This window comes from Jaculus jaculus, chromosome 1, assembly GCF_020740685.1.
Source record: "Jaculus jaculus isolate mJacJac1 chromosome 1, mJacJac1.mat.Y.cur, whole genome shotgun sequence".
Classification (NCBI taxonomy): Eukaryota; Metazoa; Chordata; class Mammalia; order Rodentia; family Dipodidae; genus Jaculus; species Jaculus jaculus.
The window spans coordinates 150,350,087-150,377,827 of NC_059102.1; the positions used below are offsets into that span (position 1 = coordinate 150,350,087).

The window sequence follows — 27,741 nt, forward strand, 5'->3', positions numbered from 1 at the left end:
TGAGCCTTAGAGGCTGTGCTAGAGATGTCTCACTTAGTGCTGAACACTCCACTGTCGCTTCTTAGCACTATGGTGACTTGTGAGACACCCTAGTAGTCACTGCCATCTGAAAAGAAAAGCTCTCAGGAGGCAGAGGTGGAGGATTGCCATGAGTTCAAGGCCACCCTGAGACAACATAGTGAATTCCAGGTCAGCCTGGGCTAGAGTGAGACCCTACCTCAGAAAAAGAAAAAAAGAAAAAAACTCTAACCAAAAGTGAGAGTAGCAGTAATATATGGGCATAAACATAAGGTTTAGAGGAGTTGGGTGTGGTGGCACAAGCCATTAATCCCAGCACTCGGGAGGCAGAGGTGGTAGGATCATCGTAAATTCAAGGCCACCCTAAGACTACATAGTTAATTCCAGGTCAACCTGAGCTAGAGTGAGACCCTGCCTTGGGGGGGGGGGTTAGAGGGCAGTTTGGTGAGTATCACATTGTAGTTAGCCAGAAAACAGCAGTTGTTATTCCCTTAGCTCATGACCTCCCCAGCCATAGGCTTTTGACTAGGCTTTCAGTACCAGGCATGTATTCCCTTCCCCTCCTGTGCAGCAAGCCTCCTTCCAGTCCAATCAGAGAGCATTTGTTTTCCTCCATAGCAGATATGCCACTATTGCACCAGTTGGCACATTTGACCTGGCTGGCCAGCCTTAAGGCTTGCAGAGTCCACTGTGTTTAACATCGTTGATGACTCCCTTTTCCCAAAAGATTGCATGCTGCAAAGCTCTTTCCAACATTCTGACAGCTAGTCAATAAGGAAGAAGTTGCCAGGCGTGGTGGCACACGCCTTTAATCCCAGCACTCAGGAGGCAGAGGTAGGAGGATCGCTGTGAGTTCCAGGCCACCCTGAGACTCCATAGTGAATTCCAGGTCAGCCTGGGCTACATTGAGACCCTACCTACCTCGAAAAACCAAAAAAAAAAGGAAGAAGTTTCCAGCTCAGCCCCAGCTTGATTTCTCAGTGACCTGCAAGCCCAAGTATGTGTAGTCTTCAGCAATAGGGCCTTAGCATCTAGTTCTAGTGGTCAACTAAGAGCCTTGACAATGGCCTGTAATGCTTTGGCAATGGCATCAGGGACCCTTGGGCCAACAGGGAAGGCATCCCATCCCTGTCACTGAAAATTTTCTAGTAACAATCTATGACTTCTGGGTGCATCATTATCCCCCTATCCTCTCTTTCTTTCTTTTTTTCTTTTTGGTTTTTCAAGGTAGGGTCTTGTCCTAGCTCAGGCTGACCTGGAATTCACCATGGAGTCAGGCTGGCCTTGAACTCATAGCAATCCTCCTACCTCTGCCTCCCAAGTGCTGGGATTAAAGACATGTGCCACCACGCCTGGCTGTCTCTTTTTCTAAGACATTCTATTGGCTAGCAAAGAAGTAGGTTTCTATATGATTTATTCAAAATATCTTACACTTTAAATTATTTGTGTTTTTTTTGTTTTTGTTTTTGTTTTTCAAGGTAAGGTTTCACTCTAGCCCAGGCTGACCTGGAATTCACTATGTAGTCTCAGGGTGGCCTCGAACTCATGGTGATCCTCCTACCTCTACCTCCTGAGTGCTGGGATTAAAGGTGTGTACCACCACATCAGGCTTTAAATATTTTATTTGAGAGAAAAAGGGAACGCTGAGGCCTCTAACCACTGCAAACAAACTCTAGATGCATGTGCCACCTTGTCCATCTGGGTACTGGGGAATTGAACCTTGGTCCTTAGGCTTTGCAGGCAGACACCTTAACCACTAAACCATCTCTCAAGCCAACATCTTACATTGTGATTGAACCTCCTCCCACCTTCCTTTCCTCCATCCCTTCTTTAGAACCCACTTAGACCATTCCATTGCTAGTCTAGAGTCTTTCTGATTCGCCTAGTCATATCTGGAATGCGTTTGCCTTTTATGCTCAAGCAAAATGTTCACCTAGGGCAGGTCCTGAGCAGCTCATTGGAGATGTGCATAGGTAAATCATTGGAAAGCTCACCAGCTGAATGCCAGAGACATGGAGCATCCCCCATGACTGCCGCGTGGGGGCAGCACCGAGCTGGCGTTGCGGCGTGTTCTGCGCCGCCGCCGGGAGGCGGGACTTCCTGTTTACGTCACTTGAGTTCCGCCGCCCCCGGAAGTGTGGTGTCTGTGGTCGTCTGGGCGACGGTGCACATTCCCTGGCCTGAGAGGCAATCTGGCATGTGAAGACTGCGGGCGGTAAGGACCGGCCTTCCACCCGGCGTGCGCCCCAGGCCACGGCCTTCGCCGGCTGCGCGCACCGATGCCCCAGTGGCTTTCCGGGTTTGCCAGTCCCAGCCACAAGGGGTGGCCGGGTCCCGGCCCATAGAGCAAGGTCCGTCTGGGTCCTGGGAAGAGCATAGGATAAAATTCGAGAAAACATAGCCGGGCGTGGTGGCGCATCTTTTAATCCCAGCACGTGGGAAGCAGAGGTAGGAGGATCGCTGTGAGTTCGAGGCCATCCTGAGACTACAGAGTGAGTTCCAGGTCAGCCTGAGCTAGAGAAAGACTACCTGGAAAAACCAGGTCCTGGGTCCGCCGCTGTCCCCGAGTCGGCTTATGTCTGCCCCCCTGGGAGGGAGAGACAGCCACTTCTGATGACAGGACCTGACGACTTGAACTTGTGACTTTTTGTCACCCGTGCCACATCATGGTGGCAAGGCAGGGAGATGAAAAGTGACGTAGCTTTACAACTCAAGATGTTTTCTCAAAGTAGGGGGATTTCACTGTAGCCCAGATTAGCCTGTAACTCATTCTGTAGCCTGGGCTGGCTTTGAATTCAGAATAATCTGACTACTTTAGACTCCCAAGTTCTGGTGGCGTGTGCCACCACACCTACCTGTTTTTTTGGGGGAGCGGGGGAGGGAATCCAGGTGGTCTCTAGCCCAGGCTGACCTGGAACTCATTCTGTACTTCCAGGCTGGCCTCGAACTCACAGTGATCCTCCTACCTCTGCCTCCCAAGTGCTGGGATTACGTTGTCTAGAATTTTATTCCATGCTCTTTCCAGCCACCTTCTCCCTCATTCTTTGCTGATGGCTTTCCCTGGGCCATGGTGGGAGCCTGCTGTAAGCTTTAGCAGATCCCTTTCTCAATGTCAGGCACTACCAGTGCCAGCTGCTTTTCTGAGGTGGAAATAGAAGAGAGTTATTAATAAAGTTATTAATAAAGCCTTGTCCCTGAGCACTGTGTGTACAGATTAGGAGCCCCTGCCACTATGGCTAGCTATGGGTTTGGAGCTTATGAGGCTGAAGACATTGTCCTAAGCAGTTGGAGACTGGCCTGTGCTTTTTTGTTTGTTTGTTTGTTTTGTCTTTTGTTTTCGAGGTAGGGTCTCACTCTAGCCCAGGCTGACCTGGAATTCACTATGGAGTCTCAGGGTGGCCTCAAACTCATGGCGATCCTCCTACCTCTGCCTCCTGAGTGCAGGGATTAAAGGCACATGCCACAATGCCCGGCTTGCACTTTTTGTTTTGTTTTGTTTTTGAGGTAGGATCTTACTCTAGTCCAGGCTGACCTGGAATTCACTATGTGGTCTCAAGGTGGACTTAAACTCCCAGTGATCCTCCTATCTTTGCCTCCCAAATGCTGGGATTAAAGGTGTGTGCCACCATGCCTAGCTCTTGTCCTGCACTTTTTGTACTGGGTGACCAGCTTCTCAGTGCCGAATCTGAGGACACAGAGGCCAGGAAGGTGGGCTGTGCTGTCCATGTTCCCTCTGGCTATGCCACTGGTAGCTTCAGAGCAGGCAGGGGACATTCTTAGATGCTCACTCCAGGCATAACCAAGAACAATTGTTGGGGTATGGAAGAGTGTTAGTTTGGAAGGACTTAACCACAGCTTGCTCCATATTGGACATAGCCTTCCTTCTCTTTGGGGAGCCCAGTGCCGCTTTGAAGTAGGCTCCTGCCATCTCTATCACAGATGTGTTTAAGGAGGGTGAGATTTGGGCATTCTTCATTTCTAGCATCTCATAATACTGTGTGGAGGAAGGCAGAAGACATGGATGTAGATGCCGAGAGAGAAAAGATAACACAGGAGATCAAGGAGCTGGAACGGATTCTCTATCCCAGTTCTCCCAGTGCCCGCTTAGAGGTCTCTGAATCCAGTCTCAGTTCCGACTCAGAAGGTGAGCTTATGCCCCTGGCCTCGTTGGTGAGTGGCTGGAGTGGCCATGTGTGCTCTCAGTTTCCCTTCAGCCATGCTGGGCTGTGAGTTGCTGCATGACCAGGCCCTGTTTCCTGCCCAGGCTGGCCTCTGCCTTTATTCCAGCCATTAGCTCCAGGAGCTGGTGACTTTACATGTGTACCCTGCTTCTGCTGCCATCTGGCCTGGGACTTTCTGGGAAAGGATACAGTTCTGGGGGGAGAAGCAGGGCTTGGAGTTCAGCCTATCAACTTGGGCAGGTGCCATGGCTCAGGACCTCTGCTCAGGGCTTACCAGACAGCCTCCGGGGGTTGCTTGTGGACCATGCTCTCCCACTCACGCTTCTACTCACAGTGTTGTTCAACATACTGTGTTTATATTTCTGACAGACTCACCGCCCCATGAGGACGTGGATGCTGCCAGTGCTCCCCACGTGGTAATTGTTGCTGCTGGGTCCAACCTGTTGCTGCTCTGTTAAGTGGGAGGGCTTGGTTTTCTCACCTCTTGGTTTTTCTGCATTATATAAGTAATGCATGTTTGCTAGAAAGCAAGAGATCACGGTTCCTTTCAGTGGTGTTCAGGATGGAACTCGGGGCCTCATACACACTAGGCAGATACTCTGCCATTGACCTGTACTCCAACATACAAGTTGTTACTAAAACTAGGAGCTAGGTGTGGTGTTGCACGCCTGTAATCCCATCACTCAGGAGGCTGAAAGGCAAAAGGATTTGTGAGTTTGAGGCCAACCTGGGACTACAGAGGGAGTTCCAGATCAGCCTGGGCTAGAGTGAGACCTTGCCTTGAAAACAACAACAACAAAAAGGCAGGTGTGGTGGCGCACGCCTTTAATCCTCCCAGCACTTGGCAGGCAGAGGTAGGAGGATCACTGCGAGTTTGAGGCCACCCTGAGACTACAGAGTGAATTCCAGGTCGGCCTGGGCTGGAGTGAAACCCTACCTTAAAAAACAAAACAAACACACACAAAAAAAAACGTTAAAATTATCCACAAAAGTAACCACTTATTTTTTTTCTTTTCGGTTTTTCAAGGTAGGGTCTCAGTCTATCTGCGGCTGACCTGAAATTCACTATGTAGTCTCAGGGTGGCCTTGAACTCACGGCAATCCTATTGCCTTTGCCTCCCAAGTGCTGGGATTAAAGGCGTGCACCACCACACCCAGACTAAAGGAAACCACTTTTTTTTTTTTTAATTTATTTATTTGAGAGCGACAGACACAGAGAGAAAGACAGATAGAGGAAGAGAGAGAGAATGGGCGCCCCAGGGCTTCCAGCCTCTGCAAACGAACTCCAGACGCGTGCGCCCCCTTGTGCATCTGGCTAACGTGGGACCTGGGGAACCGAGCCTCGAACCAGGGTCCTTAGGCTTCACAGGCAAGCGCTTAACCGCTAAGCCATCTCTCCAGCCCGGAAACCACTTTTAATAGGCTGTCGACTATAGCTGCTGGCATATTCTGAGCTCACACTAACAGACTCATACGTAATCAGATATTGGAAGCAGCACATCACATGCCTGAGCTCTGCCTCACAACACACTTGATGTGTCTCAATTTCCTAGTCTGGACAGTGATGATTTTGGCTCATGTCAGTGTAGATGTACCTAGAAGTGCCTCTGTCTGTAACTGCAATCACACAAGTAACTGCTGACCATTCTCAGCTCCCGGTTTTACACGTAGAGGTCTTACATGGCTGCTGCCTTTGTATCCCAAGGGCCCAGTGACTGGATGTGGGCTTGGGCTGGGCCCCGGGGAGGGGGGATGCCTTGTGTGCCATCTCGTTTGCCATGCCGGCTCCTAACCAGGAAGAAGAAAGGTGGGGTCAGGCCAGCAATGACGAGGAAGACCCCAAGGACAAAGCCCTCCCTGAAGACCCCGAGACTTGTTTGCAACTGAACATGGTCTACCAGGAAGTCATCCGAGAGAAGCTGGCAGAGGTCAGCCTGCTGTTGGCCCAGAACCAGGAGCAGCAGGTAGTGTGGTCTGCCTTTTGCCTCCCAAAACCCCAGGACGGGCTCACAGTGGGTCTACTTGTTCATTCACCTGCCTAGCCCACTGATGGCCTTGATTTTGTCCCAGGAAGAGATCCTGTTTGATCTAGCTGGGGCCAAATGCCCCAAGGTGAAGGACAGCAAAAGTCTGCCCTCAAACATGTACATAGGCCACTTCATGAAGCCATACTTCAAGGACAAGGTCACTGGAGTGGTGAGTAGCAAAGGACCTGCTCTCAGCAGCAGGCTCAGTGCCCTGGGGAAAGGGGCTTTCATCCCCATGGCTGTTGTGAGTGCTCGGGAGGCCCTTGGGTCCTTTGGGATAATATTCACCAGTCTTCTTAACCTCATCCCATGGTGAAAGTCAAGGCCTTTGGCTGACCCTGTCCTTAAGATCAGCCTTCTGGGGTATGTCTCCTTGAGGTGGAATCATGACACTTAGCAAGCCCTTGTAGTATAGGTCTGACATTGCTGATGGTAGCCTTGTGCTACATCAGCCAATGGAGTCATTGACAGACTCCTCCCCCACCCCAGTGGGTTATTTCCAGAGCTGTACACGTAGCAGCAGCAGCCTGGAGAGCAGTGGTCTGAGATAGTGCCCTGCATGTTATATGAGCAACACATGAGTCTAGGAGGAAGGATTCTGAGTCCCAGTAGGATCCCTAGAGGGTGAATCTAGCCGGTTTGCCTTGTCCTGACGTGTGCACTCTGACAGGGTCCTCCTGCCAATGAAGACACACGGGAGAAGGCCGCCCAGGGAATCAAAGCCTTCGAGGAGCTCCTGGTGACCAAGTGTAAGAGTCCACGCAGGCACTCCCAAGCATGGGGACCAAAGAGGCCATCCGTATGGCTCTGCCTCAGCTGGGGGTGTGCCATAGTTCTCAGACCTGTTTCTCTTATGGCCTCCTCCAGGTCTTGACCACTGGGGCTGACCACTTGACCTTTTCCATTCCTTGCCTTTTCCATTCTGAATAGAGTGCAGGCTGCCCCCATCAACTTCCAGTTTCCTACCTGCTCTCAGTACACCTACCCCAGAAGGTCCCACCCTGAGCCAAATCTTGAGTGGAGGGCAGAGTTGTGGGCTGAATGAGGTCCAGCTGGCTGACCTACTGGCATCCAGAGGTGTAACCAGTGCCTGTATGGGAGGTGGGAGCAGGTGACAGTTGTGGAAAGTGTTCAGTGGACAGATATGTCCTGGCAAGGGAACAAGGCCCCATGATGCTGTTGGTCCTCCGCAGGGAAGCACTGGGAGAAAGACTTGCTGAGGAAGTCTGTGGTGAGTGACCGCCTGCAGCGCCTGCTTCAGCCCAAGTTGCTAAAGTAAGTGTGGAAACAGAAAGCTGGGTATCATGTGCACCATGCTCTTTGCTTTCTGTCACCTTGCCAGCCCAAGATGCCAGGGCTGCCAACCCTTTACCTCTGGAGAAGGTGGTGCACATTGCAGCCACCATGTGAGTGTGGAGGTCAGACCAAGCAGCCATGTTTTAGCAGTGTGCCTCAAGCATTTCCTCTGATTCTCTTCTCTGGGCCCCTGTTACCCCTAGGAAAGATGGAGCCTATTTATGAAGCCTGCTTTGTGGATTTGGTGGTAGGGACATGTCATATGACCATGTAGTACCATTTTTGAGTGTTCGAGAAAACACTGTGGGATTTTGGTTTGGTTTGGTTTTTTCGAGGTAGGGTCTTGATCTAACACAGGCTAACCTGGAATTCACAATGTAGTCTCATGGTGGCCTTGAAATTGCAATCTTCCAACTGCCTCCTGAGTGCTGGGATTAAAGGCGTGTGCCACCATGCCTAGCTTTTAGAACACTGGGGTTTTGATAATTGTTGCTGGAGCTGGTTGTCAGTAGTGCCTGAGGTGGAGCCACAGCCTCTGCTCATGTGGCATAGGAAGAAGGGGGACAGGACAAGACAATGACTACAAAGCAGGACAGTGCATTTTGGGCAGATGGGGTCTCCGTGTACCAGGATGCCTGGAGCTGAGTCAGTGAGTCACAAGGGCCCACCTGCTGCTTCTCAAAGTGTGTGTACTCAGGAGTGATGGTGGCCCCTCCTGAGGCTATGGGAGAGCTAGCTCTTCTCTCCCAGCCAGTTCTGCAGGCTGTCTGCAGGTGTCTGGGTCTTGGAGGCCCTGGCTTGGTGGAGGGGACCAGGCTGAGTTGCAGGTAACAGGTAGTTGCCTCTGCAAACATCAAGCAACTTTTGTCCTGGACAGTGCTGTTTTGATCCTTGGGGTGTCCCAGAGGTGGTACCAGGGCTTCTTTTGTGCCAACAAGCTGAAGTAGTAGTAGAGAAAGCAGGTTCCAGTGTCGGCCTCCCCACCACCACAGTCTGCTACATACAAGCCCTGCTCGGGGCAGCCCAGAGTACAGGGACCTGAGGCTCACAGTGCAACCCCATCCACAGCCCCTCTCCCACTCCACCTTGCAGGCTTGAGTACTTGCACCAGAAGAAGAGCCGGGTCTCCAGTGAGCCCGAGAAGCAGGCCCTGGAGAAGCAGGTCAGGGAAACGGAGAAGGAGATCGAGGACATTAAGTGAGCCAGGGTCTTCCTGGGGTCCAGGGGAGAGCTGGCAGTTCAGGCATGATATCAACGCCCTGTCTCTTCTCCAGCCAGCTCTCAGAGGAAACCTTGCTAGGAAACAGGATGGACAGCCATGACTGGGAGAAGATTTCCAATGTCAATGTGAGTTGGGGCAGGCTTGGGTCCCTGCGCTTGCAACAGTCCTTCCCTTCTGTAGCCAGTACACATGGGACTTGGGAGATTAGGCTTCACCTTGCCTGGTACCTTGACTCATTATGACCCTTCCAGGAAAGCATGTCTAGCAGTTGGGAGTAGCAGGGCCTTATGGGACCCTCCCCCTGCAATGGGATGCCTTTCCTAAGACAGTCTTGAAGACTTTGCATGTGAAGCTAAATCTTCATTTTTGGCAGCATGAGAAATTTCACTTCTGGCCATAAAAGCCACTGGCTGACTGAAAATGACAGCCAGCTAGGAGCTGTGTCTTTGGTATGCTTGGCACCAGCAACCCCTTAAGGCTGTTTCTCATTGGTGCAGTTTGAAGGACGCCGCAGTGCTGAGGAGATCCGGAAGTTCTGGCAGAGTTCTGAGCACCCAAGTATCAACAAGCAGGAATGGAGCGCAGAGGAAGTGGAGCGGCTGAAGGCCATCGCTGCCGCACACGGCCACTTGGAGTGGCATTTGGTTGCAGAAGAGCTGGGGGTAAGGACTGGACCAGACCAGAGCCTAGGAGGGCTGGAATGAGCTATAACTCAGTGCAAGAGCCCTTGCCTCTCATGTGAGGCCCTGAGTTTTACTATGTAGTTTGGTACACACAACTTTATGATTTGCTTGATAAATTATCCTTTTTTTTTGTAAATAAATATTTTTATTTATTTATTTGAGAGGGAGAGAGGAAGAGGCAGGTAAAGAGAGAGAGAATGGGTGCTGTAGGGCCTCTAACCAATGCAATGAACTCCAGATGAATGTGCCACCATATGCATCTGACTTACTTGACTACTAGTCAATCTAACCTGGGTCCTTAGGCTTTTCAAGCAATTGCCTTAAGTGCTAAGCCATCTCTTCAGCCCCAAATTACACTTTTTTTTTACGGGGGGAGGTCAAGGTAGGGGCTCACTCTAGCCTAGGCTTACCTGGAATTCTCAGAGTGGCCTTGAACTCATAGCCATCCTCCTACCTTAGCCTCCCAAGTGCTGGGATTAAAGGTATGCACTACCACGCTCAGATTAATTTTTATTTATTTGAGAGAGAGAGAATGGGTGAACCGGGCCCCAGCTGCTACAAATGAACTCCAGACATATGGACCACCATGTACATCTGGCTTACGTGGTCCTGGAGAATTGAACCTAGGTCCTTTGTCTTTGCAGGCAAGCACCTTAACCACTAAGCCATCTCTCCAGCCCTAAAAAATATTGTTTGATAAATTATAAATATATTTTTACTTGAAAGTGAAAATGGGTATGACAGGGCCTCTTGCCACTGCAGATGCATGTGCCGATTTGTGCATCTGGCTTTATGTGGGTGCTGGGGAGTCAAACCTGGGCTGATGGGCTTTGCAAGCAGCTCCTGTAACCACTGAACCATCCCTGGCCCTCCTGGTCTATTTTTCTCTTTAAACTTTAAATTCTGTCTTGCCTGGTAAAAGTGGCACTTGATTTTACTATACTCCTTTGTTCTCTTTTGTTTTGTCGTTGCTATTATTGTTTTGTAGCAGGGTTTTACTCTACCCCAGCCTGGCCTGGAGTTCAACTGTGGCCCAGGCTGGCCTTGATAACTTCCTAAATACCAGGATTAAAGGCATGTACCACAATGTCTGACCTCTTTGGTTTTGTTGTTGTTTGCTTATTTGTTTTATTGTTGTTTTTTGTTTTTTTAATTTTATTTATTTCTTTGCAAGCAGAGAGATAAAAGAGAGACAGGCAGAGAATGAGCACACCAGGCTTCCAGCCACTGCAAACAGACTCCAGATGCATGCATGTGCCACTTTGTGCATCTGGCTTTATGTGGGTACTGGGGAACCAAACTCAGGTCGTTAGTCTGTACAGGCAAGCACCTTAACCTTAACCACTGAGCAATCTCTCCAGCTCTTTTTGTGGTTGGTTTTCTCTCTTTCTTTTTTCTTTTTTTGTAAGGAGAGAGAATGGATATACCAGAGCCTCCAGCCACTGCAAACTTACTTCACATGCATGCATTACTTTATGTATTTGGCTTTATGTGGGTACTGGGGAATTGAACCCAGGGCCTTAGGCTTTCTAGGCAAGTGCCTTAATCGCTAAGCCATCTCTCCAGCCAAAGTTGGTCTTTTTGAATGTTTTGTTTTTGTAGTGCTAAGGGTTGAACCCAGGGCCTTTTACATGCTAAGCAAGTGCTATGTCACTGGATATTTTTTTGTGAAGGCAGAATAGAGCTGGGCTTGGATTTCAGCTGCTCAACCAGGCTGATCTACTGAATTTGTAGATTCTTCCTGCTTAGCTCCCGTGTCTCACATTCAAACCACTACTCTCTGAATCTGGCACACTTTTTCCTTTCTCTCTGTCCTGCCTACCTGATAAAGCCCCATGCCCACTTGCTTGTATGGGCTATGGTGGGAATTGTGCTGTGCCTTGTATTCTGTTCAGAGTTTTGTCTTCTTGGAGTGTTTGTAAGTGATTATTCTCTGGTAGTTGACTGAACACTAGTAGAATTTCCCCTTCCTCCTTAAAATCATTTTAGTCAGTCTGGAGAGATGGCTTAGTGGTTAAATGCTTGCCTGGGAAGCCTAAGGACCCCGGTTCAAGGCTTGATTCCCCAGGACCCACGTTAGCCAGATGCACAAGGGGGCGCACATGTCTGAAGTTCGTTTGCAGTGATTGGAGGCTCTGGTGCACCCATTCTCTCCCTCTCTCTCTCTCTCTCTCTGTCTCTCTCTCTGCCTCTTTCTCTCTCTGCCTGTTGCTCTCAAATAAGTAAAAAAAAATAATAATAATAACAAAAAAATCATTTTAGTCATTGGCAAAGCCAGCCTCAGGCCTAGATAGCCCCACCCCAGATCACCAAGAGCTATTGCTCCCAATAATCTTAAGGTTCCAGGACACTGAAAGCCCAGCCTTCACCCAGTCCTTTACCCTCCTCAAACCCATCGTCAGGTTCTTTGGGGCAGCCTGACACAGCTGAGTAGCAAGCCTGAACAGCAAGCCAACCAAGGGAGCTTTTATTTGCACTGTTCAGAGCTGCCTGCCCTGATATTTGTGGAAGAGCCAGTCTTCACCTGCTGGGTGGAATGAGTTGACACACAACAGACAAGCTGAGCAAACTGAAGTCAGCATGTCCTGTGCCAAGAAGGGTTACTGTGGGGCTGGAGAGATGGTTTAGTGGTTAAGGCATTTGCCTGCAAAGCCAAAGGACTCAGGTTCAACTCCCCAGTACCCATGTTAGCCAGATGCACAAGGGGGTACATGCGTCTGGAGTTCATTAGCAGTGGCCATTTTCTCTCTCTCTTCCTGCCACTTGAGATGGTACCAGTGTGAGGGTTGGAGAGGTGTTTGGTGTGAGGCCTCACATTCCTACTGCATTTGCTGATCTGGGAATTTCTACATGGATGGATGTGGGAGTTGGTAAAATGGTTCAGGTTTTTTTGTTTGTTTGTTTTGTTTTTTTCGGTTTTTCAAGGTAGGCTGACCTGGAATTCACTATGTAATTTCAGGGTGGCCTCAAACTCATGGTGATCCGCCTACCTCTGCCTGGGATTAAAGGTGTGCACCACCACATCCGGCTCAGTTTTGTTTTCTAAGTTTTCTTTATTTTTCTTTATTTATTTGAGAGAGAGATTAAGAGGCAGAAAGAATGGGTACACCAGGGCTTCTAGCCACTGCAAACTTAACTCCAGATATGTGCGCCACCTTGTGCATATGGCTTACATGGGTACTGGGGTATCAAACCTGGGGTACTTAGGCTTCGCAGGCAAGCCTTCTCCAGCTTGGCAGTATAGTTTTGAAATCATTTGGTTTAGCTGTTGCAAGGCAACATTTTGATTTGGTTTATTTTTAGGCAGGGTCTCACTATAGCCCAGACTGGCCTTGACCTCGCAACAGTTCTCCTACCTCAGCCACCTGAGTGCTGGGATTATAAGCATGAGCCACCAAGACTGTCTGGATTGGATTTTTGTGTGTGTGTGTGTGTGTGTGTGTGTGTGTGTGTGTGTGTGTTTGAGAAAGGTTCTCACTCTGTAGGCCATGTTGGCCTGGAGCTCATTGTGTATGTCATGTTGGCTTAAACTCATGGCCATCTTCCTGCCTCTGCTTGGCAAGTTCTGGGATTATAGTCATGAAACACTATATCTGGCTATTACCAAGTTTTCTCTCTTTCTTTCTTTTTTTTTTTTGTTTTGTTTTGTTTTTCAGGGTAGGATCTCACTCTAGCCTAGAATTCACTCTGTAGTCTCAGGGTGGCCTCAAACTCATGATGATACTTCTACTTCTGCCTCCTGTATTGCCAAGTTTTTTAATGTGCCTGTGTGTGTGTATGGTGTGCATGCCTTGTGTATATTCATATTTGTATGTGTGTGGTACACATGTAGAGGCCAAAGGTTGACATCTGGTGCCTTCTTTAATAACTATCCACATCTTTTACAGTTTTTCAAGTTGGGGTCTCTCTCTAGCCAAGGCTGACCAGGAATTCACTATGTGGTCTTAGAGTGGCCTCAAACTCACTGCCATCCTCCTACCTGTGCCTCCCAAGTGCTGGGATTAAAGGCGTGCGCCACCAGGCCCAGCCCAACTCTTCCCCCTTTTTATTGAGATAAGGTCTCTTACTGAACCTGGTGCTCATGGATTTGGTTAGTTTAGCTAGGCAACTTGTCCCAGAGATCCACTTACCTGCCTTATAAGTACTGGGATTACATGTCCACACACTGTTGGCATTTATATAGGTGCTAGCGATCTGAATTCATGCTTGCACAGCAAATGCTTCACCAATTGAGCCGTCTCCCAGGCCAGCTTTTCTTACTATAACCTACTTAGCCCTCACCCAGGTGTTCTTCCTGGGTCCTAAGTGCCCCCTCCATGGGCCAGCACACTGTCACCCCACAGGAGCTTGGAAGAAGAGAGCTCCGTTGTAGAGCTGTGTTGCTCTGTGGCTTTCAAGTCCATCTGTCCCTTGGAGCACTTGCAGAGCCAGTATAGATGTCACCCCATGTGCAGAGCAAAGCCCAGTTGACACCCATTTGCTTTTGTTTGGCCTTGGGCAGACTGGTCGCAGTGCCTTCCAGTGTCTGCAGAAGTTCCAGCAGTACAACAAAGCCCTGAAGCGCAAGGAGTGGACGGAGGAGGAGGACCGTATGCTCACCCAGCTGGTCCAGGAGATGCGCGTCGGGAACCACATCCCCTACCGCAAGAGTAAGCCGCCTGTGTCCACATGTCCCTGATGCCTTTAGGCTGCCCCAGCCCTGGTGGCTTGAGGCTCATTCGCCTAGAAACAGGATCTTGGAGTAGTTCACCATGCTGTGCTGGGGAGAGGTGGAGCGAGGGCCCTATCATCCCAGTTCCTCCACAGTATGGCTCCTGTTATCGGAGTGACTCCTGTGCAGCCTGAGGGAGGTAGGCATCTGAATCCCCATAACACTCTGTCCCCAGTTGTCTACTTCATGGAGGGGAGAGACTCCATGCAGCTCATCTACCGGTGGACCAAGAGCCTGGATCCCAACCTGAAGAAGGGCTTCTGGACACCAGAGGAAGATGCTGTAAGTCTATGGCACCCAGGAAGCTTACCTGGCTCTTTTGAGTGGTTGCTGTGTGCCTGCTTTGGCTGACAGACCTCAAGATGAGGGGTACAGCTGAGCCCATGGAGGCCTTTTCTGTGTGTTTCTCCTTGTAGAAGTTGCTTCAAGCTGTTGCCAAACATGGGGCACAAGACTGGTTTAAAATTCGGGAAGAGGTGCCAGGTAGGAGTGATGCCCAGTGCAGAGACCGGTGAGTTGCACACACTGCCTGAAGGAGCGAACTTGCTTAGGTCACACTCCATAGGCCTAGGGCAGGCTAGGTGATGGTGTCACAGGAGTAATGTGCTATTATAGGAAGGGATGGTCCGAGGGGGCTTTATATACTTGCGTGAGCCTGTTGGGAAACGGGATAAGCTATTTTTTTTTTTTAATACAGGCTTATATGTTTATATCACTTATCTATCAGAAGATCCCTAGCAGGCAGCTTCAGTTCCTTCCTTATCTCCCTAGTTTTTTCAAGGGTTTGTTTAAGATACAGTTCATGTGCTATACTTGTTAACATATGTCATATTGATTGCCCAGAAACTCCACTCCAAAACCCCACAGAACCTGGTTCAAACAGGCAAAAGTCTTCAACAGACTTTTCTCCAAAGAAAGTGTACAAATGGCCAGTAAGCCCAGGAAAAGATGCCCAAAGTCAATAATTTCAGAAACACGTGTCAAAGCCACAGTGAAATATCATTGTACACATGCATTGAAGTGGCTAGTTTTTTTTTTTTTGTGTGTGTGTGTGTGTGTGTGTGTGTGTGTGTGTATGCGTATGTTCATTCATTCTGGTTTTTGAAGCAGTATCTCACTGTATCCTAGGCTGGCCTTTAACTCATGACAATCCTCCTACCTCAGCTTTCCTAGTGTTGGGATTAAAGGCATTTGCCATCATTCCCAGTTTAAATTATTTATTTACTGAGTGTGTGTGTGGCGGGAGGGAGGGGGCAACATCAGGACCTTTCCCACTGTAAATGAATGCCAGAAATTGCACTTTTTGCACCTGGCTTTACATGGTTTGGGGATTGAACTAAGGTTGGCAGGTTGCTACAAGCATCTATAACCACTGAGATATCTTCCCAGCATCTGGAATGGCTATTTTATTTTATTTGTTTGGGTTTTCAAAGTAGAGTCTTACTCTAGCCCAGGCTGACCTGGAATTCACAATGTTGTCTCAGGGTGGCCTTGAACTCACAGTAATCCACCTTCTTCTTCCTCCTCGGTGTTGGGAATAAAGGCGTGTGCCACCACGCCTGGCTTTGGAATGGGTATTTAAAAACTTATAAAAAGCACATTAACTGTGTGCAGAGATGGAACGTGCATCTCAGTGGGAATGCAAAGTGGCAGGGTCTCTGTGGAAATCAGTTTTCTTAAAATGTGAAGTAGACAATCCATAGGTATGAAACCCAAAAGAATTCCGAGTGGGCGCTCCAGCAGTGTTGGATGGTGCACTGCAGCACTGTAGTGTGAAGGAGAGCAAGGAAGCACGCCCGTGTAGGCCTTGTCTGTGCGTCCTGCATGGCTGTCAACTTTGACAGCACGCATAAGCCCTGACAGCATTCTAAACTCTGCACAGGTGTTTGTGAAGACGCAAGGGCTTTCCTCATTTCTCGGGACTATCCCTGGGTTAAGCAGTTGACTACTCCCGTGTTAGACTTTTTGAATGTGTACCGTTTTCTATTCCTATTGACCATGTGTGGTCCCTCCAGTTTTCCACACCCACTTCAACAACATATATTCTTCCTGTCACTGTTTGAGCTTGTGACCACAGCCCTCTAGGTGGCTGTCAAGTGGTTCTGTAGTGATCAGTTAACTGCTGAACAACTTTGCATGCACCTGTTGGCCATTGTATATGCTCATCTCTTTGGGGAATGTCTGTGAGGGGCACCAGAGTGCAAGAGGCCTATCACTGCTTTATGCATCTGGGCTTTATATGGGTACTGGGGCTGGGAGGTTTTGTAAGCAAGCACTTACACAGCAGAGCTATCTCTCAAGCCCCACTTTGCTCTTTTTTAAATTGCTTATCTTTGAATTACTGACTTGCAAGATTATATTTTTTTTCGTGTTTTTCTTAAATTTTTTAAAATTTTTATTAGCATTTTCCATGATTATAAAAAAAATCCCATGATATTTCCCTCCCTCCCCACCCCTCACACTTTCCCCTTTGAAATTCCATTCTCCATCATATTACCTCCCCATCTCAATCATTGTACTTACATATATACAATATCAACCTATTAAGTACCCTCCTCCCTTCCTTTCTCTTCCCCTTATGTCTCCTTTTTAACTTACTGTCCTCTGCTATTAAGTATTTTCCTTCTCACGCAGAAGCCCAACCATTTGTAGCTAGTATCCACATATGAGAGAGAACATGTGGTGCTTAGCTAAGATTATATTTTAACATATTTTTATTTATTTATTTGAGAGAGAGTGTGTGTGAATGTGGACACACCAGGGCCTCTTGCTGCTGCAAATGAGCTTCAGATGCTTGTACCACTTTATGCATCTGGCTTTATGTGGGTATGGAAGAATCGAACTTAGGCATTAGTTACGCTTTGCAAGCAGGTGCTTGAACCTTTAAGCCATCTCTCTAGCACCCCCTTTTTTTGTTGTTGTTTTTTGAGGTAGGGTCTCATTCTAGCTCAGGCTAAACTGGAATTCACTATGTAGTCTCAGGGTGGCCTTGAACTCATGGTGATCTTCCTACCTCTGCCTCCCAAGTGCTGGGATTAAAGGCGTGTGCCACCACCCCTAGCTACCTTACAGCATTCTTTATGTACATACTCCAAATTCCTTATCAGGTACATGATTTGCAAATGTTCTACCAATATGTGACTTATCTTTCCACTTTTGACAGGGTCCCTTGAAGTACTAAAAATAAAAATAAAAAGGGCTGGAGAAATGGCTTAGTGGTTAAGGCACTTGCCTGCAAAGCCATAGGACCTAGGTTTGATTCTCTAAGACCCATGTAAGCCACATGCATTAGGTGGCACATGCGTCTGAAATTTGTTTGCTGTGGCTACAGGCTCTGTCGCGCCCATTCTCTATCTACCTGCCTCTCTCTCTCAAATAAGTTAAAAACTATATGTTAAAAATAAATTAAAAAATTTTTTTTATTAACAACTTCCATGATTATAAAAAATACCCCCATGGTAATACCCTCCCTCCCCCACTTTCCCCTTTGAAACTCCATTCTCCATCATACCTCTTCCCCATTTCAATCAGTCTCTCTTTTACTTTTGATGTCATGATCTTTTCCTCTTATTATGATGGTCCTATGCAGGTAGTGTCAGGCACTGTGAGGCCATGGATATCCAGGCCATTTTGTGTCTGGAGTCCTGCCCTTTTCTTTGGCTCTTACATTCTTTCTGCCACCTCTTCCACATTAGACCCTGAGCCTTGGAAGGTGTGATAGAGATATTGCAGTACTGAGCACTGCGGTCATTTAAAAAAAAAAAAATTTTTTGATAAATAAAGAACAAGCCTGGCAGAGTCCAGCTCACCTTCATTTTCCTCATGCTTTTAGTGTCATGTCTGAACTCATTGGAGGGGGGAAGCAGTAGTGGAGTCTGAGCATCTAAAATGCTACTGTGTTTCTATGTCACGTTCAGCTATCTCAGAAGATTACATTTCAGTTTGAAGAAAGGACGGTGGAATGCCAAGGAAGAGGAGCAGTTGATCGAATTAATAGAAAAGTACGGTGTTGGTAAGTTGTGGCGGTGTTTGAAACTCTCCTTTTGCTGGCCTTGGTCTCACTGTGCGGGCTTGCAGCCACACGGAGGCCTGCGGTGTACTTGGGTCCCAAGCTGCTGCCTTGATGGCAGCTCTCTCCTTCCTCATTTCTCACTGTATTCACAGGTGGCAGTCTTCCCACTGCAGATTTTTTTGTTTGTTTGTTTCATTAGTAGTACTGGAAATAGAACCCAGGACCTCACTCATGCTGGGCAAGTGCTTCTGCATTACAAATGAGTGAATCTTCACTATAGGAAAGTTAGAAATAGAGATGTTCAGAAAGTAGGAGGGTGACAACCCATCTCGCCCAGAGGTGACCACTGTTGGCTCTGCGCACCTGTCTACTCCTTTCTCGGTGCCAACAGCTTTTTTTAGGCAGAGACTGCTTTTATTTGTTTTATTTTAATTTTTTAATTTATTTTAAAGTTTTGTTTATTTTAACTGCTAAGCCATCTCTCCAGAGACTGCATTAAAAAGTACATTTGAAAAGAAGAGGCATATATATATATGTATGTATGTACGTATATGTATATATGTATGTATATATATGCCTATATATATGTGTGTATATATATATGTATGTATATATATATGCCTATATATATATAAAAGCATGAGGAAAATGTGTGTGTGTGCATATATATATATATATATATATATATAGAGAGAGAGAGAGAGAGAGAGAGAGAGAGAGAGAGAGAGGGGTGGGGGGGGAGGAAGGAAGGAGGGAGGGAGAGAATGGGTGCACCAGGGTCTCTAGCCATTGCAAACAAACTCCAGACATGTGCCACCTTGTGCGTCTGGCTTCACAGGCAAGTGCCTTAACTGCAAAGCCATCTTTCCAACCCTAAAGACTGCTTCTTAAAAATTATATACTTGGCAAGCTGGGTGTGATGGCACACACCTTTAATCCCAGCACTCAGGAGGCAGAGGTAGGAGGATCTCTGTGAGTTTGAGGTCACCCTGAGACTACATAGTGAATTCCTGGGCCTGGGCTAGAGTGAGACCCTACCTTGAAAAAAAAAAAAAAAATTATATCCTTGGGCTGGAGAGATGGCTCAGCAATTAAGGCACTTGCTTACAAAGCCCAATGACCCAGGTTTGATTCCCCAGCCAGATGCACAAGGTGTCGCATGCATCTAGAGTTTGTTTGTGGTGGCTGGAGGCCCTGATGTACTGTCTCTCTTATACCTCTCTCTCTCTCTCTCTCTCTGCTTGCAGATAAATAATTTTTTTTATTATATCCCCAAATAGCCCACTACCTTTCACTTAGCAACATGTCATATTCTCAGGGGTAGGGTCTTCTGGTCACAGTGCCATGCTTCAGAGGCCACCTTGCATTTCCTTGCAGAGGTAGTCCTTGGTGGGGCAGTCTGCCACCCTTCATGACCAACATTTGCATTCATTGTTTCCCACATTTTGCTATAGAACTGGAATGAGCTTAGTGTTTCTGATTAAATCTTGCTGATATTGGTGGTACCTCCTTAGAATAAACCTAGCTGTGGTGCTGCCAGATTCAAGAACATATATATTACAAAGAATGTTACCTGCTGTCATATTGCCCCAGAATGCAATGTGCCTGTGTTCCTCCCTCCCTCCAGCACTAGGAACACAAGTCATTGGTGATGTCTGTTTAGAGCCAGAGTGTATCCAACATACTAGGGCTCCGTTAGAACCTGTGAATGACTTTCCCTTCCTGCTTGGAAGTTTGCCATAACTTTCCTGAGAACCAGGTGCTGCAGCAGGTGCTCTGCCATGAGGGATGGCTACCTCTTGCTCAGAACATGAGTGTGGGAAGCCCTTTCCAATGGCCGCCTTGGGGTTATAGGCCCTTCTTTGCAAGCTGATGAGTTCTTGTGTGGCTTTGTTTTTGTAGGTCACTGGGCAAGAATAGCTTCTGAACTACCACATCGATCAGGCTCCCAGTGTCTGAGCAAGTGGAAAATCTTGGTCAGGGTGAGGCATTTGTTCACTTTGTGTCTAGTCTGTGCTTTACTTGAGCTCAGATGGATGGCTCATCATGTATGGGAGCCCTTGGCATGATGAGGAAATGCTAGGGAGAAGAGGGGAGTATAGTAGCTGGCCCTTAAGGTCTTTCTTCAGGAGGCCAATGGCAGTGGGAAACCTTGCCTTAGCAGCAGCATCTTGTGCCCCTTAAGGTGTTCATGCTTGAGGCCTTTCCCTAATGGCTGACCTGCCTGCCTGCTCTCCCTTTCTTCCCCTCAGAAGAAGCAGCGTCTCCAGAGGAGGAGGTGGCGGAGGCCCCGTCAGAGTACCCAGTGGAGCTCTAGCAGCAGTGACAGTAGCAGTGGCAGCGACGTCAGTGGTCACTGGAGCAGCAGCAGCAGCAGCAGTAGCGAGGGCTCAGAGGCGGAGCTAGAGGAGCCCCTGGAGAGTAGCAGAGAGCCATTATCCTCACAGTACACAGTGCCGGACATTGACCTGTGGGTTCCCGCCAGGCAGCCATGGAGAAAAGGGGCAGAGTACTGCTCAGGACACCCCATTGTGTCCACCTGCCCTCCAAATGGGTCTGATGCCACCCAGGGTCACCACAAAGAAGTTTCCCCCACAGCTTCAGCTCCTGATGAGATGAACCAGGTACAAGTAACCTTGTGTGACCCACAGCACTGTCCCAAGAAGTGTCCAGGACTCACATTTATCACACATTTACCCAGTAATCAGGAGAATCCAGCCTGCCAGGTACACCCCAGCACACTCAAGCATGTGTAGAGGGGAGAAGCTGGTGCCCAGGGCAGTGTGGCAGCTTGGTTTCTGGCATAGCCACAGCCAGGTCCCTTGTACACATTTGTCCTGCTTGGGACTGGCTTAAGAATTGCCAAGTGGTAGTGCTTTTTAAAAAAGTTATTAAATGGTATTTATTGTGGGAAGTACAGATCCAAGGAAAGACACACATGTGGCTAGAGATCCCAAATGGAAGGCTTGGGAAAACCATGGAAAGAAAAGAGGGCAAAAAAAGTTCAAGGAGCTCCTGTCATGTGGGGAGCTGGAAGGGATAAAGAACCCATCAGAGGGTAAGGCTAGGAGGCCCCTCTCAGCTCAACCTGGCTGGGGCTGGGCCAAGCCACCTCAGTCTGGTCATGTGTGTGCCCTGTTCTTGGAGTTGGTGCCCTGGGCTGGGTAGCAGTTAGAGCAGTTGTGTGCTCTGCACAGGCTGGTTTGCCTGGGAGTCATGGCAGGAGCCATGCGACCTGAGCTCTGTCTTCCATAGCCTTAGCTGCTACTTGGTCCCGAAGTGTTTTCTAGACGGGGATCTGAGCATAGCCCTACCTGAGGACCTCAGGGGCACTTCCCATCTCACAGGGGACTTTTCCCAAGTAGCCCACACCATGCACTTTGGGGTCTAGGCAAAGAGGTGTCTAGGCAGCACAGACCTATACCAGAGTCCCAGCCCAGCCTCACAGTCTGTGTTGGCATGCAGCGTGTATTGAAGGTGCCCTTAGAGACGGTGCTGAAAGTGCTCAAGACCTACCCAACAACCCAGAGCCGCACACTGGTGACCGCTTACTCACAGAAGGAGAGGCTGAGGCAGCCCCTGCAGCCTAACTCACCCCCAGGGCCTGGGCCTGGTGACAGCATGACTGGATCCCACCTGCAGCAGTTGTGGCATGGAACCTTCCAGAGGAGGCAGAGGTATAGGAGACAGGCTCTGCACCGGAGGCTCCTTAAACACAGGCTTCTGCTAGCTGTGATACCCTGGGTGGGTGACATTACCCTGCCCTGCACACCATCTTCCTGGAAACCTGCTGCAGTGCAGACTCAAGGTACTACCACCCCTCCTTTGAGAATCTCCAGAGGCTGGGGAGGGGCAGGACCTGGCGTGCCTCTCCTCATAGCAGACGTTCTGCAAGGCAATAACCTCAGCAGGGTCCTTTGGAAGAGGGTAGGCATACCAGGGTTAGGTCACCATAGGGTCTGTTAGCTACACCTGTCCCTGGAGTCTTTGGGACAGAGCAGTTGGGCTACTATTTTCTGCTATGGCTGAGGGAGAGGCTGAGGGTCTTGGGGTTCTGTGGATGTGAGAAGACTTAATGGGGCCCATCTGCCCATTGGTGACGGTGGGGCTGCTCTGCCTTGCCACTGCCCTGAGGGTGTTTGGGGTCAAGGAGTGGAACTTTGCAGCTGAAGCCACTCTTCAATATGCCCTGTCCCCCAGCTGATAGCATCCGGAGGCAACTGGAGCATGCTCATCTGGCCAGCACCCCAGTGTTCACGCTGTTAATTCAGGTACGCTCCCGAGCAGAATGCTGCTTGGTTCTTTGGGTGGAGATCTAAAGTTTGAAGTATGTTCATGTGCCTTACACTCTCTTTATAAAGTTTTGGGTTCTTGAAAACTGCCCCATAGTAGCCGTAGCTTGCGGCACATTAATGTGAAAGAGCATCTGGCACCTCAGCATTTGCTTCCCCCATCCAGTTAACAGTGCCCTGGGAGGGGTAGGCCCCTGGGCCCCCGATCAAAGTAGAGGAGGGGAGGAAGGGAAGGAGATGAGAGAGTAGACGTGGGATACAGTGGGAGCCGTTGGCAGGCCCCATTAGAAGGAAGGGACAGCAGCCATGGATGAAGGCAGTCCAGGAACTCAGGTCCATGGTGGTGACTGTGAAGCCATCATGGCTTCCCTGGGCCAGCTAGATTCTTTGAAGATTTGGGTCTACTACCAAGCACAGTCATGATCAGGCCACTCCTCCCCTCCCATTGGACATCTCTGGTGTCTGACCTGGTGGGGAACAGGGGAGGGAAGTTCTCATTTCCAGCTTTTCAGCTGTTACAGATTGATACTGCTGGCTGCATGGAGGTGGTTCGAGAGAGGAAGATCCAGTCACAACATCAACAGGCACCAGGGGTGAGAAGTGAGGGCAATTGTGACCCCAGAATGGCACAGCCTTAGTGCCCCAGACTTCCCTGAGATGGGGAGTTCATAGACATGTGGATCAGTGAGGCTCTGTCTTCCAGAGCAGCCAGTCCCTGCCAGGGAGGTGTCTGCATGTGCAACCCCACAGGGAGAGGCCTGGTGGCAGGTCTGACCCTGGGGGACAATAAGCAAATCACAGCTCTGATGCTACCCTGCCCTGACGGCCCAAATGAAGTGAGCTCTGGCCAGGCAGCCTCTGAGTGGAGCTGTCCTGGAAGCCCACAGCAGCAGCTTAGCCTTTCCCAGGACACCTGCACTTAGAGCAGAGATGTGGGGGAGGAGCGGAGCTCTAGCATTTGAGACCTTGTCCTCACTACTTAAGAGTCACAAAGGTGGGGGGTGTACGTGAGGAGAAATGGCAGGGACTTCCACAAGCTAACCCTCCTCTCCCTTCTTTCCCAGGAGCCCTCTAGTGCCCAGAGTACCACAGGTACTAATTCTCTGCACCTCTTCCTTGTTGTGGGGATAGGCGCTTTCTCTGTTGCTTGGGTGATTGTGTGTGTGCTTACATGATGCAGTGTGGTGTGTGGGGCTGGGTGGGGATTGTATGCATGTGTATGTGCCCCATGGCATGCCGCACACTCAGCTGTAGTGAGGCTTGTTCACCTGCGGTTGCTGGAGTGGTACATCATGTGTCCTGGAGCTTGTGGCATTGAATCTTGGGTCTCTATTTCCCTGAGGGACTGGGGCTAGAGGTCTACATGGCCACTGGCTGCCCCTTGCCCACAGAACTGGGCAGGGCCTGGGATCCCGAGGAGGTCCTATTTCTTGATGAAGGGAGAGCAGGCAAGCCCAGCATTCCTAATTTTTAAGATGGTAGAGGCTCAGGAGTTGGTCTCTGGCAGTTTATTAGAAGTGGGTTGGTATGCCCTGGGCATATGCTGCCCTGGGGCTGTGAGGTGGGAACAGCTGGAACTGTTCTTTATCCATGGACAGGCTCCTATGTCCAAGAGGGCTTGCTAATGTCCCCAGGCCCCAAAGCTCTTATAAAAGGTTGTCTGTCCTCCCTTAGGCTGCCTCTTCCCAAGCCTAGCAGCTCAGCACACTGCAAAGAGAGCCAGCTCCAGAGGGCGTCCACAGCTGAAGTCTCACTCCCAGTCAGCCACCCAAGTGCCTACGCCGGCCCCACGTGGCCTCCGACCCAGGCCCAAGACAGTGTCTGAGTTACTTTGTGAGAAGCGGCTCCGTGAGTCCCGTGCCAGGAAGGCTGCCCAGAGCCCCACCACTGTCCCCAACCAGCTGTTACTCTCTTCAGCGGTGATCCTCCAGCCTGCCGTGCCGCCAGCCCCACAGGGTTCTGCAGCCACAGGTCCTGCCATGTCCAGTGCACAGCTTTGTGGGCCCGTGGCCCCCATAGTGATCACTTCAAGTCCTTCTGGCTCCTGGCAGGAGGCTGAATTTTCAGCCAAGGACAAGCAGATCCCCAGCCTGCAGGCCCTGCCTCTAACTCCTACCCTCAACGGTGTCCAGGGTATAACCTCTGCTGCCTACAGAAGCCTGGTCCCAACTCCTAGCCAGATCCTTGTGAGCTGCCCTCTGAGCAACCTAGGACAGTCTCAGGCCCCTGTCATATCCCAGAAGCAGGGCCTACCCAAGATCCTGCCCTTTCTTCCTGCAGCCTCCTGCCCCACTCAGCTGCCCATGCATCCCCTCAACCTGACACCCGCTCTGGGTACACAGCCCCTGGCAGCTAGGGCTAGCCTGCCTGCCAACGTAGTGCTCACAGCACAAAGGCTGCTCCCTGTGTCCATGCCAGCTATTGTAAGCCACCCCCAGCCAGTGAGGCCCCCTGAACCCACAGGACTGCCTGTGACTCTGCCAGCCTCAACGAAGACTCCTACTTCTCCTGTGCAGCCCTCAGCCAGTGCAGATGGAGAGCCCAGAGGGCCTCAGGGCAAAGAAAAGCCACCCCTGGCTGGGCCTGAGAAGGGGACCTTGGACCTGAGCCTGCTCTCCCAGGAAAGTGAAGCAGCCATACAGGCATGGCTGAGGGGCCGCCAAGGTGCATGTGTGCCGCCTCTGGGGAGCCAGCTGCCCTATCAGCCCCCTGCCCTGTGCAGCTTGCGGGCGTTGTCCAGCCTCCTCCGCCACAAGAAAGACTTGGAACGCAAAGCTGCCTCTCTAGCAGCCAGCAGCGCAGCTGAGGTGCAACCTGAGTCCAGAGCTGGAGTCCTGCAGGCCTCACTGGGGCTGGTGCGAAGGCAGCTCCAGGACAACCCAGCCTACCTCCTGCTGAAGACACGGTTCCTGGCGGTCTTCACCCTCCCTGCACTCCTGGCCACCCTGCCCCCCGACAGCATTCCCACCACCCTGTCATCAGCCATGAGAGAGAGTTCTGAGAGTGAAGAAGAAAACCTCCTAGGTGACCTGGGGCTGAAGGACAGGGCTGGGCAACCGGACTGCTTGACACAAGCCAGCTCTCCAGCCACAAACCCCATCCAGGTAAGCATGTGGGCCACAGCCTCCCTTCTGTGGCGGTGGCCGTGCAGGGTCTGGCATGCCGTGTGTGTCAGGGAAGCTGGACAGTGGAGCTGTGTAGGGGAGGTGGCTTAGGTTTCTGAAGGAGGAGGAAACTTGCCCAGCCAGCACCAAGGCTGCTGTGCAGAAGGCTCCTCTCCTGGGCTCACTAACAGAAGAGACGACTGGGTGCTACTGCAGTGCAGACCCTCCCCACACCGCATCTGAGCTTAGGTGGAGAGGGTGGCCGGGCTTGCAGCCTGTTCCCCCGCACAGGCTCTGTGAAGGTTGGTAATTGCCTTTGTTCCCACTCTGCTGGGAACAGGTACCCTACGAGGCATCTCTCACTTGAAGAGATTTTTTTTTATTGTTGATTTTTTGAAGAAGGGAGTCATTCTAGCCCAGGCTGTCCTTAAACTCAAGGTGATCCTTCTGCTTCTGTCTCCTGAGTGCTGGGGATTAAAGGTGTGTGCCACTCCACCCAGCTACATGAAAAGTTTTCTGAGCTGGTTGGCAAAATGGTTTCCATGTCCTCCCTGGCTACTCTGAGGGGCCCCCTCAGAGTGCCTCCTTCCTCTGCAGGAGTGAACATTTCCTTCCTGTGGACTCCAAGCCACAGATCTTCCCCTGAAGCTGCTCAATCCTAGGATGTCCTGGGCCAAAGCAAAGCAGGATACACCACCTTCAGGGGCTGCATTCTTGTCTCTGCACCCAGTTCCTTGACCCTCACCAGAGGAGGTGGACTACAGAAAGCAGGAGCCTAGCTCCTCCCATCTACCTCTCTTGGAGAGCACAACCCAGCAACTGCCTGTCTCTGAGTTGGGGTGAGGGGACATTGTCCCCAGGACCCTTCTATCTCTTGCCCATCATGGCTGGCGGTCACTCATTGTTTGCCTTGGTTTTCATTTCAGGGAGCCCCAGATCCCGGCGAGGGCTCTGCCCCCTCTCAGCTAGATGCTTCTGATGACCTTGATGTGCTCAGGACTCGGCGTGCCCGACATGCACGGAAGCGGAGGCTGCTGTGACAGCAGGTGAGTTCCTGTAACAGCTCCAGGAAGAGTCAGTCTAGACTGTGAGCTGCTGCCTGCTCTGGGAGCACCCGAGCTGAGGCCAAGGGTGAGGGTGAAGGTATTAGGTGGGTGGGCAGAGCCAGTCCTGGAAGCACTTTTGGAACATGCAGCCCCTCTCTCCTCCATCTTCCCCTACCCTAAGCCCCATACTGGCCCTTCACTTCCCTCCTGTCAGCCTTCCATGTCTTGACACAATGCCCCCTGCCTAAAATTTCTCCTCACCCACCCTTCTCTGGGTCTCAGCTGCTCAGAAACTGTCCCTGACCATTCTTAGGTGGGGCTGCTAGTGCAGTGTCCATCCCTTAGGTCACTGGTGGTATCCACCCAATACATGTAACCTGTCAGCAGTTACCTGCAATCTCCCCATGATCAAAAGCCCCAAACCATACCTTGCTTTCACTCGGGGTACTCTGGAGCCAGCACAGCTTTGGAGTGTGAGGGTTGAGATGAAGTAGACAGGGTCCATGTCAGCAGGCCAGAGACAGGGTGCTATTGGGGTCATGGTCAAGTCCCTGGGCAGGGCAGGGCAGAAGAGGTGTGGGCCATGAGAGGTGTTCAGGACATTCCAGTTGGCCTATGAGGCCAATGTGAGCTATGGCACCTGTCTTCCAGTGGTATAGTGCCAACTTTGGTCCCTGCCCTTCTGCAGCACCGTACATGCAGTCTCCCTGGTACCTGTGCACTCCCCTTGTGAGGTATTTCCGTATTTCAGGACAAGCGATCCGGCTCAGAAGCCCACAACTGCTCCACGCAAAAGACAAGGTCCAGGCCCATCCTAGAGCCCACTGTCCCCTGCAGGAGGAAACACAGAGGCCCACGACTACCTTCCATCTGCAGCAGGCAAGAGGACCTCTACCAACAGTGGCCATGTGGTTCCTGTGCTCAAATCCAGAATAAAGGAGTACTCTATTTTTAAATTAAAAAACAAGACATGTGCTTTTGTGGTTTTGTTGTCTTGAGGTTCTGGACAGTTATACCAAGAACTCACCGGCCAGTGCCTGAGCTATGCTAGCACAGTGGATTCTGAGGGGTTAGGCTGCCTGCTGGTTTGCCCACAGGATCCTGAGGGCCTCTTGCCTCCGTCTCTGTCTGGCCATCTAGCCAGTGGAC

At 50.2% G+C, this 27,741-nt stretch overlaps 1 protein-coding gene across 3 annotated transcripts; it reads left to right on the plus strand.

Moving 5' to 3' along the window:
- Positions 1-2,147: 2,147 nt before the first annotated feature.
- Positions 2,148-27,559, plus strand: Snapc4 (small nuclear RNA activating complex polypeptide 4). Of its 3 annotated transcripts, none has more exons than XM_045133696.1 (23): positions 2,148-2,233; positions 4,001-4,162; positions 4,569-4,615; positions 5,996-6,163; positions 6,270-6,395; positions 6,897-6,975; positions 7,420-7,501; positions 8,615-8,719; positions 8,797-8,869; positions 9,242-9,406; positions 13,929-14,076; positions 14,314-14,420; positions 14,555-14,649; positions 18,056-18,150; positions 20,053-20,132; positions 20,403-20,774; positions 21,616-21,958; positions 22,351-22,421; positions 22,955-23,035; positions 23,507-23,534; positions 24,117-25,546; positions 26,473-26,592; positions 27,344-27,559. In XM_045133696.1, exons 2-22 carry the CDS (start codon positions 4,036-4,038, stop codon positions 26,584-26,586), a joined length of 3,936 nt encoding a protein of 1,311 aa, XP_044989631.1. In that variant the 5' UTR covers positions 2,148-2,233; positions 4,001-4,035; the 3' UTR covers positions 26,587-26,592; positions 27,344-27,559. The 3 variants fall into 3 exon arrangements, with proteins under 3 accessions (XP_044989631.1, XP_044989640.1, XP_044989645.1); XM_045133705.1 differs by lacking the exon at positions 2,148-2,233 and adding an exon at positions 2,247-2,369; XM_045133710.1 differs by lacking the exons at positions 2,148-2,233; positions 4,001-4,162; positions 4,569-4,615 and having other exon boundaries at positions 6,030-6,163; positions 6,274-6,395.
- Positions 27,560-27,741: the final 182 nt, after the last annotated feature.

Excerpts from the sequence above, each read along its gene's own strand:
- Snapc4 (XM_045133696.1), top strand. The coding sequence starts at position 4,036 with ATGGATGTAGATGCCGAGAGAGAAAAGATAACACAGGAGATCAAGGAG. Across the intron at positions 4,163-4,568 it reads TCTCAGTTCCGACTCAGAAG|ACTCACCGCCCCATGAGGAC; the intron begins GTGAGCTTATGC and ends TATTTCTGACAG. Across the intron at positions 8,720-8,796 it reads AAGGAGATCGAGGACATTAA|CCAGCTCTCAGAGGAAACCT; the intron begins GTGAGCCAGGGT and ends TCTCTTCTCCAG.